Source organism: Falco naumanni, chromosome 14, assembly GCF_017639655.2.
Source record: "Falco naumanni isolate bFalNau1 chromosome 14, bFalNau1.pat, whole genome shotgun sequence".
Taxonomy (NCBI): domain Eukaryota; kingdom Metazoa; phylum Chordata; class Aves; order Falconiformes; family Falconidae; genus Falco; species Falco naumanni.
In genome coordinates, this window is record NC_054067.1 from 20984133 (window position 1) to 20998584 (window position 14452).

General features: G+C 35.4%; 1 protein-coding gene across 3 annotated transcripts in view; it reads right to left on the bottom strand.

Annotated features, from left to right (window-relative positions):
• The window catches only part of LOC121097573 (connector enhancer of kinase suppressor of ras 2-like), a 210165-nt gene that overhangs the window by 16705 nt on the left and 179008 nt on the right, over positions 1–14452 (bottom strand). For all 3 annotated transcript variants that reach the window (XM_040614696.1, XM_040614697.1, XM_040614695.1), the window contains exons 16-19: positions 13906–13954; positions 12288–12463; positions 10721–10794; positions 3347–3418 (exon numbers count right to left, since the gene is read on the bottom strand). In XM_040614696.1, coding sequence (XP_040470630.1) covers positions 3347–3418; positions 10721–10794; positions 12288–12463; positions 13906–13954 — 371 coding nt within the window. The remainder of the gene's footprint in view (positions 1–3346; positions 3419–10720; positions 10795–12287; positions 12464–13905; positions 13955–14452) is intronic.

Here is a 14452-nt window from a genome sequence, read left to right on the forward strand (position 1 = left end):
GGTAGCAGATATTTGTTATATTTCTTTGAATGAACGCAAAAGATTTATGTGAGTTATTAAAATTTCAAAGTTAACCCAGTTATTCAAATCAAATATGGTCAAATTATTCAGCCTAAAATAGGAAATTTAAAAAATTTAATATTTGGAGTCCATGAGGAGATTGTAAATGCACTGCACTGCATACTTTAATCACACGGAAGTTTTAAATAAAATAGATACTGTAAACCAACTGAATATTAAATTCAATGCTAATTTCCTTAGAAGTATTAAAGCGATAAACAGGTTATGCATAGTATGGTAATAGATGAAGCACTTCTGGGAAATAAGGCCTTTAACAAGCTTGGAGTACCCTGTGACCATGGAAAGCAAAAGATGAGCTCATCAATTGCATTATTAATTCATTTCTAAGAACACAACTATGCTCATGTAAGACCTGACAAAACAGCATGAGCATTAATTTTGCAAACCAAAGTCTGTCTGCACCATGCAACACAGCAGGCAAAACTCAGCGGCAAGACAGTGACTCTATCTGCTACATACAAATCAATTACTACTCATTGTAGACAACTCTTTCAACAGCAAGGCAGTATTAGAGGCAGATTAAAATATTCTGGAGTGGAAAAAAATATTAAACAGTGAAGCTGATGTAAGAAACTCTAAAACCAGCTGTTAAAACAAAAGATGGTAATGCTGTTGAGCAAAGGGTATAGGTTCCCCACACAATGAATAAAGAAACGCTCTGTTCCTCTCCATGTTAGAAGTCCTTTACTTTTCAGTGTGAAAGATCTACCCTTCTGTGAGCACAGAAAATCCAGTTACATTTTGTGGTGACAGCAGGAGTGTGAGATACCACACAGAGTATTTGCCCTGTTTCCTCAGATTACATGGTTAGCAATTTGCTGGGAAGACAGAGATTTGTGAAATTAGTATTTTCGTGCATTTTTCATCTATGAGTCTTGCTTACTCATTTCAAATTTCACACAGGATAACTGGCAGAAGGAATTCCAGGAAGCATGTAAAAGCTGCAGGGGATGCCCAGGGATTTTACAGAGGTGGCATAGTAATCCATCATTTGGGTTGGGGAGTGAATTACAATTACTCTACAGAAACAGCTTTTCTGAAGGAAAAATTCTGCAAAAAATACTTCAAAAGGAAGTTCACCCTTTGTCTTCCCCCATGGGAAGTAGAACCAAAATGTCAGGAAAAAGACTTTTAAATTCCAAACTAAATGATATGAAATTATATTCCTTTTTCATTGTTCAGCCTGGAGAAGAGAAGGTTCGGGGAGATCTTATAGTGGCCTTTCAATCCTTAAAGGGGGCTTGTAAGAAAGATGGAGACAGACTTTTTAGTAGGGCCTGTGGTGATAGGACAAGGGATATTGGTTTTAAACTGACAGAGGGCAGATTTAGATTAAATACTAGAAAGAAATTCTGCCCTGTGAGGGCGGCGCTGGCAGAGGCTGCCCAGAGCAGCTGTGGGTGCCCCATCCCTGGGGGTGCTCGGGGCCAGGCTGGACGGGGCTGGGGGCACCCTGGGCTGGTGGGAGGTGTCCCTGCCCCTGGCAGGGGGTTGGGGCTCGGGGGGCTGTCAGCTCCCTCCCAGCCCAAACCAGGCTGTGATAGTATGATATGAAAATGCACCCTGGCACCTTTCCAACTGTTACTCTCCATGAAGGCTATAAACTGTCATAACAGCTTTGTTGTCTCCCCATAGAAAAATCAATGAATATTGTAAGAGCAGTTTATTGAATGTTTGTCAAGACTTCCTGGTTTTGCTTGAGTCAGACCATTTTATGGTGTAATAGAAAGATCTGATCAATGGCACTTCAACAAACCATAGCTATCAAAGTAGCTAAGATCAAGGGAGAGACCATGCATAGTTAAAAATAGCAGAAGATCCTTACTTCAGCTTTGGACAAAACAAATCTCAGCCACAGTATATAACTGAACAATGGAACATTACTAACATAGGAAAAATATTTTTCAGCAAATTTACATCCTAAAAATGATGGCTAGCCACAGCAAGATACTCCTGATAACTGAACCTTATCCTCATCAGTGGACAATGAACTGACCTGAACTGTTTCAGTGCAGCCAGTCTTATACATCAGTACACTCTTTCTTGAAGGGTCATGTAAGCCACAGAAAATAAATTTTCAATTTAAAAATGATTTTTAGACATTAATATTCCAAAGAAAAAAATCAAGACATATTCTGAGGTAGTTCTGTCTCTCTAAGTCTGCGAACAGAAAGAATTAACTAAATCTCAAAGTTTTAGCAGTCTATTCCAGAAAAGATTCAAGACTTCAGAGTATGGTAACATTGTCCCATGTGTCCTTGCTTTTTACCTCAGCTGGGAATAAGCAAATTACTGAAGTAACAGGAGGAGGTAGAACATTTGACTTTGCCTTTGAGGATCAAAGGTACTGCCTCACCTTTATCTAACCACTGCCTTCATCACTGAATCACAAAAGAGAAGCACAGAGTAATTTAGGTTAGAAGAGATCTTGGGAGGTCATCTGTTCCCATACCCCACCCACAGCAGGGACAACTTTAATGCTGGATCAGGTTGTTCAGAGCCTTGTCCATTTGAGATCTGAATGCCCTCCCAGCACATCCAAATACATTTAAAACTGAATGTTGCTAACCTCTGCTTGGTTTTGGGCAGTGATGTGATGAATAAAATCAATGACGACTGGGTTTTGTTGCTGGATTTTTTTGGGGGGAGGAGTTGATTTTCTTAAATTATTTTTTTTTTCAAATTCTGATGTGAAAAATAAATGCATCTCATTTGTTCAATCCCATTCCTCTTTAAAAAAAAATCAAACAAAACCCCCCCCAAAAAACCCAAACAACTTCAAATATCTTTCTCTGGTTTTAGGTCATGTCACATTACTGTGGATTGTCAGTAGAGCTGACTTTGAAATATTTTATCCCTTCATGTGGGTATACTCTTAAGTATGCATGCACTGTTTTCGTATACCAGAAACATTTATCCCACACTAAAATTTCCAGCCTTGATCATCAAAAAATTAGAGGTATGATGAACTTTAAACCCATTAACAAACAAAAATTCTAATGAATGTGATTGAGACCAACACAACTAACTTGACTAACACACCTTTGCGGAATTGTGACATTTGGCATGACAGATACAATTCAGCAAAGCGAGCCACACAGTGTAATGTTTGTACTAAAATTAACAGAAGACTAAGTACTAAGAACACTATCAGTCAGCATTAAATCATGCTCCAGGAGTAGGTTTCTATGCAAGATGAAATACTATTTTCAATTGGAGTACCATGATAAAGAATATACTATGATAAAGAGGAAACATAACTTACCTATTCATTTCTTCAAGGCAGTCTGTTGCAAAGTAGAAGCTCTTTATTTTGGGGTGGCATGCTTTGAAGGCACTATAAAACGAACACAAAGAATAAAAATTACCTTTTCTTCCAAACAGTTTGTATACAAATACACAAGACTGAGCTGTTCTATGATTCTTCAGCATGTTAAAGGTTTCATAGTCATTCTGCATCTTCAGTCTGAATCTTGCTGGATAAATTTATAGATGGATTCCTCCAAATCTGATTAGATCTATGTGTGTGAGCCAAATAGATTCTTTGTAAAAATTTCAAAAACCCTTGAATGACTAAAAAATATAAATCTTTTCAGTAACACATCTAAAAAATCCTTGTGTGAATTTCAAAATCTTATTGAGTATATTTTAGTACATCTTAGTTGTATTCCGAAGATCAACTAAAGAGTCTGACCCCACCAGCTCCTGTCATGTATTTAGATGACTCTGTTTTGCGTCCTACTCAAAGAAATATAGAGGGCTGCCAATTTATGTATTATAACTGTCTTTTATCTCTAATGTAACTTTGATTCTGAATATATAAATGGATTTATCCAAATGTATTTGAGGTTAATAAATGAGGATGAGAAGGAATATAAAGATAACTAGCCAGTAAATGCATTCAACTGGAGATGACATTTAAATTACAGCACACTCAAATTCTTACTTAGTCATAAGACTGTAAGATCTCTAGAATAAACTTAAATAAAGGAATGTTTCCTGAATTTGATACAATATATTTTTAATCCCTAATTATAATCTTCGTTCAATTTGAGTTTTAACAGAAGCAATATGGAAAGTTCTAGGGAACATAAGTGGCAGATTTGCTTTATTTGGAAGTAGGTAATATTAAAGAAGTTCCATAGATAGTCTTTAATCTTTAAATAGTCGCTTCTAATTCCAGCAAGCGCTTTTTCAAGTTACTTTAAAACCAGCCATTAAAACCAGCCATATCCCAAGTATTTCTCATATTAGTCTACTAACCTTTGCTGTGATTTTCCTGCAATCAACATGAGTCATTTATAGTTAATGCTTCTTCATCTTCCACATAGCAAATAACAGAATTGCCAATATTCAAATTTAAATCTTATCTTTATTTTTACACTATAATTTGTGGTCAGTTCTATGTATCTTACTATTTATTTTTTTTTCCACAGTCTGTTCTCACAGCTTTTGGAGAAGTCCTAGCTGTTTGGGAATCCTCACACACACACACACACACCCCTTTTGGTGATTTTCAGAGTTATAGAGTTAAGCTCTTTGAAAAGTGCACGTTAAATTAGAACTCACTGAAATAGCTACAAAAGCAGGTCACATCAGGTAGATCTGACTTAATTTTAACATCTGTGCTGTTTTACTTGTGTGACTGGTACAATATTAGTAGTATGATTCATGATATTCTTGGGTACACTGACCTGAGGTACTGAGTAGTAGCATGACAAAAGGCAAGTCTGTTGGTCCATGCATTGCTAATTCATTCTCCTTCCTCAAATGTCAATTCCTTCACCAGCCACTTGGCCAGTGTGACTCAATTCTGACTGGTTTCATGGGACAAGGTCTGAGCCTCACTGTAGGCTGGCTGTATGCAGGCACCACTACACTGCAGTGGTCTATTCATACTACGTGCATGAGGTAACAATCAATCTCAACATCTGACGGTGTGGGTGATTATAGTTCACATCAAAATGCTTGTTGATAATGCTTTTGTATAGTATAATCCCTAAGCTCTTCCTCAGCTGAGCAGTTATTTGAAAATTGCTAAGAACAATAACAATGTCTTTTACAAAATTATTCTGTGACTGTAATTAAAAGGAGTATTGCTATCAAGGAAACCACAAACTCAGGGCATTAAAGTCCGTTATTTTGATTAGTTGGCAAATGTTAAAAAAACATCACACTATCATTCATAACATTTATGTTAAAATACTGACATTTATATGGTAATTACCAGATGGAGGAATTAGATTAGAAATCATTACACATGGCATTATGAAGAACCTGTGATGCAAAGCTTCCACTATTAATAGCTTAAATGCAAATGAGTGTTTTATTAATTACTATGATTTATGGCCATTTTTAGAGACAAAAATGAGAGCTGAAGAAGCTTCACGTGGGCACACTGGTTTTCTAATAGAAATGGGTACAGTCTGGCTTTCCTAACAAAAGTTGTACAGAAGAATGAGGTAACAGCCGACTTTTATTAGTTGCAGTTTCCTTTTTCATGAGATTACAGGTAAATTTACCTTTGCACAGAGGGTCATCATAAAACATCTTAATTCCATAAGAAAATTGAGAAGTATTTAAGTATTGTTTTGGAATCTGGACATTAATAACAGCAACTGCAGATCCTCATCTCCCTAGCTACTTTGTTTTGCAAATGAAAATAGTGAGTGCATGGGAAATCCCAAGTGGGGAGAAAGTTTTCTGATGCCCACTAGATGGCAAACGCTTGTTAATTATATCTACTGAATGTTAAGATTTTAATGCAAGAGATTTTGCTCATTATATAAATATAATTTTAAGTATATTGTGATCAAATTTATGATTTCTTTTACCCAATTAGTATAATATGATTTTAGTGCCAAAAATTCTTATCATTCTTAGTCTTTATTCTCCTTATGCCAGCTGACTACCAGCAACTCCAGCTGCTCTAGCAAAAGAGATATCTGTCTGTGAATAAGAAATATGAAATAGTTTTGTATATATCTTTATGCACACATGCATATATTAGAGTGGTACATTACACATTGCTAATGACACAGTAATTAACAAATACTATGCCTCCTTACAGAAGTTTCTTACATAATTTTTAAGACTCAAAATGGAAAGTCATTACTAAACAAATACTCCTGCATTGTTACAATATTTAAGCATGATGTGCTATTTTAATGGTCGTATTTTTTGCTGCGATATCAGCATGCTTTTTTCAGTTGGCCTGAACTCTGTGCAACATCTCCACCTTCTAGTGTTCCGTTTGCCCAACTATCTTCCAGTTCTGACACTTAAGTATTGGCTCAAATTGGAGAGGGTTATGTGGTGGATCTAAAGACCCTAATCCTCTGGATCAATCCTGTTAGAATATCACATGGTGGAGTTTCTGCTTATAAATAGGATTATTTTCCTAGACAGAAATTTACATACACAAAAGCATTAAAATGCCAGTATTGGGGTTTTAAAGTCAACCTCTTAAAGTTACAACTTGTAAAAGTTAGTGTGATAAATAGAATTTAGACTTGGCTCCACTGTGCTCTTGTGTTGTGCTACAAGCTATGATTACATATTTGGATATTACATTCTCACAGGAACCCTACCTCAATTAAGGCACAGAGAATGGACTTGCTGGCGAGGTGAGTCAGGATTATGCAAGAGATAAGGCTACTTTCTGTAGGACTTCTGTCTCAGTTGTTACCAAGTTTGTGAATGTGTCATAAAATGCAGACAGAGCAAGAATTTTTTCAAGGGTAAATCAGTTAAATGCTGCAAGTCTTCCTGTTATGCAAAGGAGTTCTCATGTGCTAAGTCACAGCAAACAGGCTTAATAATTAATGTTCCTTAATATCTTTTTGCCTGATATTCTGGTAATGTCCTGAAATTGTGACACTTACAGCTGCAATAATGCATTGTACTGTTACATATTTACATACTATGAAGAAAACAGGTCTTTATTGTTATGGAACGGAGCTCCCAATTCTGTGGAATCTTTTGATTTAAATGTTTTGTAGTTCTGTTTCTGGGCTGCAAAAAGCAACAATAAATCATCCATCTTCATCTCCCAGAAGTGTCACAAATTATTACTAAGGAAGCATTTAGATACACTAGCATTAAGTACTGCAGAAAATACTCCAGGAAAATAACTACATGTATAGAGAGAGGTGAATAATGCAATAGAATGATACCTATATTTTTACCTTCGGCTTGTTTTGGAGAGCCCAAACCTGAATGCAGTAATCTAGATGTGGTGTAATGAGTACCGAGTATAAGGGAATAGTCACTTCCTTGTCTGTTGGCTGCACTCCAGTTAACACAGCCCAGGAAGCTGTTAGCCTTGCCTCTGGGGGCCCGCTGGTGGCTCGGGTTTTATTTGCTGTCTACCAGGGCTGTCAAGTTCATTTCAGAAGTAGTAATGAAAATTGCTGAAACCGTAGCAACCTTTAAGATATAGTTTCATGTCTACCTATACTATATCAATGACTTTTATATAGAATTCTGACTGCGCAGTTTCAATATGAAGTGCCAACAGTACAGCATATGCTGCCATAAATTTAAGACCTAAATTGGCATTAGTTATGCAATGAAAATTTTCACGAGGTGGAGATTTTGGAAAGTTCAGGCAAAGCACTAGTTAGCAATGATTAATTATATATGTAGTTCCATTAATCTTTAGTCTTGTGGATCAGCTTCATCATGAACCATTATAATTATCAGTAAGTTTGAAAATAACATGATATTCATGTTATGCCTCATCACGCAAACTTAAATAACTAAGATTTCTAATACAGTATGATTATTTTTAATCATGAAAATGCAGGTGTTGCCCAAAAGCAGTGGAAAGTTTTTCACTGTCTATGCATGAGACCTCCTCTCACAGCAACAAGGTCATTCCACATCCAAATATAGCCTGGAGAGCTAAACCAGTCTGAGATAATGCCATGATTTGTATAATAATGAGGGTACCTTTATTAAATGCATTAGTGAGGCAAGTGATCAAACCATACAGAATAATGCATTCAATTACTATATATTCTTGTGAAAGTTTTTTTAAGGCTATTTCATTCCGTGTATACTTTGGACAGCTAACAGTCATTCTATAAAACAGCATTCTCCATCTGACAGAACAGTGGAAAAGACAAACCTATTAATTGTTCTAGTAAGATTTCAAATTCTTTGCTTCAATCAGGTTTGAACATTTCACAATGATGGCTCTGAATATAACAGAAATCTGAGGAGAAATCCAAGCTGAGTCACAAAATGTTCTTAGTTTTGCTTTTGAGAGAGCTGAAAGAAATTTGTCACTGTGATTTTAGCTGGACTTCTACATGCACTAAAATAGTAAGCATACTTTTAAGGCAATTTTAACTTGAAAACAAATGAATCTACCAAAAAAGAGAGGAAAAAAAGGAAAGAACTAGGTTTCTTTCCCCTCTCTTTATTAACTGTCAAGGTAACTGCTTTACTAGCTTTCACATTAATATCAAAATGGACACAGCCATATAAAAGTAAGAACACAACCAGATTTATATTTTCAGATTTCAAACTTGCAATGAATTTTAGTTTACATTCCAGCACCTACTAAAACCCCACTATTAAATGAAAAAGGTGGAAAGAAGCAAGACCTGGTCCTGTAAAATCTTTCACTAGCTCTAGAAAGAGGGCAAGAAAATCCTAACTGAAATGCTTCCCTCTAGTCTAGCAGAGACAATAATGAATTGTGAACTCGAACTTTTGCAGAACAGGCTGGGTCAAAATGGGTCATCATCACCTTAATTTTATTTGTACAAGGAATGCAGAAGAATCAAACCACAGGAAGCTGTCCCTAGGCTCACTGGAACCGTTAGCTTTTCAATGGAATCAGGCACTGGCAATCACACTCTGTCCTGTCCTCGGCACGACAACATAGGAGAGGACAGGCAAGCGCTTCAGAAGTGTGTGTACAGAGGCTATGGGTTAGAGCTGGCTGCAACAAGCACAGGGCCCTCCATTCACATATGCTGGATATACTGAAATGTAAGTGGGCATAATGCTGGATTTACTTTTTCTGTCCTTTTCAGAGAGGCAGGCAAATTGGTGGCAAGTGTAAGGTGTAGTTTTTATGATGGGGGACATATGTAAGTGATAGTCCATGAAGGAAGAAATCAAAGGGAAATTCAGTTCAGCGAATTAAGGGAATATTAGTAACATTTTCATTATACTTTTACCCCTGGACTCACCTCTTTCTGAAAGGATTCAAAGCCTGAAGGTATTCAGTTTTCAGTAGTGTGCAAAGTTTTAGTTAATCAGACTTTTCCCTGTGCATATACCCTACAGAAATGGTTCTCTAAGACGTGTTCTGAGAAAATGTGCTCCAATGCTCAGAGGTAAGCTCTGGAAGCTATTTCTAGCTGTGCACAGTGACCTTCTGTTTGATCTTGGTTAATTCACTAAAATTTGTTAAGTGCTTTATATTCTAACAGAAGGGTATTGTTTGTCCTGTATTTTTGTTCAATATCATTATTAATATCTACTCATTCCTCAGAGGAATTTATAGTGCTCAGTTCAGGTTTAATTTCTGTAGTGATACTCTCAGCTGAGGGGATTAATAGAAGTATAAATTGCACCGTCTTCTAATTCTCAGACAGACTGTAATAATACCTCCAGACAAGAACAAGCAATTGAATAGGTTTGATTTGCTGAAGAGCAGTCTCTCTTGTAATTCATATCTTCAGTATTTTTGTTCTACACGTGTTCATAGTTGTAGGACTTGTATTACTCAGGCCAAAAGGACATTCAGTCATTGGAAAAGCATAATAAAAATTCAGGATGCTTGGTTATAAGTAGGAAAGCTTTTGTAAAAGTGTCTTTAATACTATTCACTGTAGCTCCTCATGGCAGCAAGTTTTAAAACCCCAGATGCAGCATACAGAAGACACATGCAAATAATTCAGGAAATACTGGCGAAGTGCTAGTCTCAAAGCATCAGCGCTGTTCTGTTAAACCTGCTGTTTGACAGCTATGCATTCCAATCACAACACTGCTTGCAAGCAATTTCCAGAGAGTGTTTGTTATTAAATACGCCTTAAGTGTGGCAAAGCTTAGCATATGCTTTATACTGGAAGCATAACGCAGTAGTAGCAATATGCACATAAGCAATAACACAATGTTAAGTTTGCATATGGAACCTAAATATTTTAGCAGCTGAAAATAACACAATATTGGGTATGTAAGCTTCCTCCATAAAGGAGAAAAATGTCCATCATCCCTTGCTATGATATTTTTTATGGTATGTCCCATGGGAATTGTTTCTTGCACACTTGATTCTTATCAAAATGACCATACTGAACCTAAGAAAGTTTTATCTCTTGACTAACGTAATCACTGTTTTTTACTTTACTTATTTAACTAAAACTGTAACTGGGCAATCTGGAAAGCTGGCCAAAGAGTTATCCAACTCTTTGTAAGACAGTTTATGGAATTTACATTAAGTTGTATCTTTTGTAATAAAGAGAAACACTAAAGCTTAGGTGGATGTATTATATATTATTTACAGATTTCAAGGCTTTCTGTGTAACTACCTTCTCTGTACTTTGCAAATTTTCAGTACTATATATAATATGCTTCCAAGAGGGATCCTTTGATTTATAAACATAAATGACACGTTACTTACTGTTTTCGTCTGCATTCAATTGCTCTATCTATCCTGAACTCAGGTAAACTAATGAATCCTTCTGCTTTTTCATCCTATCAAAAGAGAAGAAAAAGTGATGGTGAAGAAGAACATAGAGTTAAAGAAGGGAGAAATGAGCAGTAGCCATTTGGGTCTTATACTAAGAACAACCATTCAATCAGCTGACATACTGAACATATTTTCCCCATAATGTTTTCACTTAAAAGATGTATCTAATTCATCACACGTCAATCACTTTTTTGAAGTAATTAAATTGACAGTTTCTCAAAAGAGGCACAGTCATCCTAATTCCCTTTTGCTGAAAATTACAGAAAACCTTTCAGCACAAAATAAAGCACCCAAACCACCATTAAAAACATTAACAGCTACAGAGAAGAATTCCATTTCTTCATCATATAATCTACATTTTCAAATGGTTTTGTGGATGCCTCCTGTTAAAGTCACAATTGTGTAGACCATCTGTCCTGCTAGTAGTAATTGAGGAGGTTTCTCCAGCAAGCTCACCAGTGATTAAATGAAAAAGTAGTAGCTAGAAAGTATGTCTTGTCATGTTTTGCTTCTTTTAAAGTAATTTACCAGGAAAAGCAAGGAAACATATTAACACCAGTCACATTTTTTAAAAGTATTAGCAAGTGTACCAGTCTACTATGAATTATGGCTCGGCTGTAAGCAACAGACTGAAAACCAGTGGGACATATAATGACTACCACCTTGCATGTACCAATGCAAAACAAACAAAATGCACAACAAAACCTGAAGGCATTTATCACCCACAGCCTGAAACAATACTGTTTTGGGCTGACAAGAAAATACTAAAACTGAGGATAATGATGCTAGTGAAATTGTCCTCTTGAAGAATATAGAAAATATGAGGTAAAATACCAGTAATCAAAGCAGGCTGTAACACAGACAGTTTAGATTGGGCACACAAGACTTTGCATACAAAGGGAAGACCTGCAATCTAATTATTTTTTTTTCTTTTCCTTTCCATTATTTTTTCCTGCATATATGCAGATTGCACAAGCGTAGGCACAGGGTTTTCAATAAAATTTCACCAAGAACAGCGTTTTACACACAAGAAACTGCAGACTCCAGACTAGTTCAGCAAAAAGCCAAAGGAACATCTATATAAGGATAAATTTCAGATAAAGAGTTCTACAAACTCAGATTTTCACATCGGCTTCCCGTAATGTTTAACTGACAAGAATGGTTCCACTCTATACATCACCCCACACAACCGAAACTAAGGAGAGCTGAGCTTGAGCACTGTGTTAGTCCAAATAAATATTGTCTATGGAAAAGTATTAACCACTGGCGTATTCCTTTCTTTGACTGCCATAAATATCTGCTATTTTATTAAGCTTGGACTTGGAGAATTTAAAAAAAATAATTTCAATTGAAATATTTCCAGCTAGAGGAACCCAGACCTGGCAATTAAAGTAGTTTTCACTAACATATCCTACCATGTAGTAAAAATAGACTTAATACAACAGAATTATAAAGTTTAAGGTTTCATTTTGGCTTTCTGCAAACAGAGGATACTTACATTCTGGTTTGTATACCAGTACAAGGATGAATCTTTCAAAATAAACCAGTACTTTTTCCATTTCTGTGTGAAATAACCTTTGGCATCCTTTTTCTTCCATAGCCAGCCCTCACAATCTCCGTGCCCCAGGTCTTTGCAGGAAATACGTCTTCTGCTCCCGCTTGTTAGAGAGCTCCCTGAGAATGCAACAGTAGTGTGAGATACATTCCCAAATGAAAACAGGGAAGAACTATTCTTCTCAATATAAACACACTACTAATTTTTAATGATGACTCAATTCAAAATGCTTCAAGTCTAATCCTCTTCAGTTCCAGGGAGAGGAAACTGAGCAAACAACCTCCAAATTTGACAATGCTCTGCAATTTTGGTTTCAGAGTGAATACAAAGTAAGAAGGGCCTGGTTTATGTAATGGTTTATTTAATCTCTAGAGGATTCATTCCTCTTAGGGCTGCATTTTTATCTGATTAAGATAAGCATCACCATTCCAAAGTAAAAATGTATTTATTTAGTCGTCGATGTATGACATAGTCTGTATACAGAATGTACATGTTACCTCTTCCGTATATCTTCTGTTACTACAGACAGAAGGCCTGTCAAATTCTATGAATTTTTAAACTAGATTTTTATACTCAATATTTATAGCCAATAAAAAAGATCATTCAATTCCATAAAAATGCACATGCTTACATGCTTTCTATCGCAAATTTAATTGAACAACACTATTTTGACTTTACTGCATCCTGTTTGAAGGCATAGCACCAGGAAAAGTTGTTGTTGTTGTTGCTATTGTTTCAATACATCCTAACTGAAAAGCTTAAAATTTTAGTGTGCCTTGTAAATATTAATGAGAATGGGTTTTGTCTTAATTATGGTATAATTTTTCCTGAAAAAGACTGTAGGAAATCTCCTTAAAATATTTGATATTTTTCTGTGACAAAGCAAGTGTATATTGCTACAAGAGTTGTATTTGTCTTACAGCTGTGAAACAGCGTAGGAATTTAGATAACATTAAAATACCATCCTTTGTTCTGCAACATTCCACAACCAATTTTTTAACATTTTGCACATTTTGGAATAACATACTCTGCTGTGTCCTGGTCAGGTTTATTAAAATGTATTAAATCTTATTAATTTATAATAATAAATTATAATAAATAAACCTGGGCCAGTTTATTAAAATTTATTAATAAATTAATATTCAGGTATTAAAAATGTATAGTATAATAAAAGGAAAATTTTCATAGAAAGGACACTAAACCAACAAATGGAATAAAAAAGCTCATTGGCCATATACTTTCATATGAATTTATTACGCTATAAATAGTTTTCAAATGTTCATTGTTTTAACAGTCTCAGATAGGCCATGAATAGATAGAGACAGCAGAATGAAATGGCAAAGTATCCAGATGTTACCTTCCTTCTGCTTTTCAGAGAAAATTTTACCAAGTTTAGCAATATTATACCTTATAATACATTTATTTGGTATATTTGATACCTTGCTTTGGTAAATTTAGAAATATTTTAATTGAGTTGAACTTTGGCATTTGATCCAGATCACTTATTATCAGAGAAGTTGTCTCATTTTCTACATTCAAAATGTTAACTCAGATAAGTTACCTTTTGACCATTTTCTGCTTTTCACCCTGAGGGAAGCGTAATGGAATGACTGTAAGGAAAATAATAATTATGAAAATCCAATACAAACAGTAGTAACCTGAAAGTAACCTGAAAAACAGCCGGCATTCACAACCATCTCCATGGTTATCTCAGGATTAGTTACCATAAGATCTCATTTTTGTCATTTAACTTACTACTGTTATAAACATCATAAAGAAAACAACACAGTGCTACATCTGCAAATTAAAATCCCATCTTTTTTCAATTATTAATTAAAATTGCAATCAAAATATTAAGGATTCTTTGCACAAATGGTTATGCAGTAGTCTGAAAACTAAGGATATAAACTCATGACCTAATAAGAATGACCTAATAAAGTGAATGACAGTTGAAGTTTGTTGTAGGTATACATGAGATAGTCATACAAATATTCATTCACAAAGACATATCTACCACAAACATTATATAGCTAATGTGTAATGTGTTTGATGACATGTTGAAGTCACATTCTTTAATTGTTTCCAACCATAGAAAATGATTAAGTTTG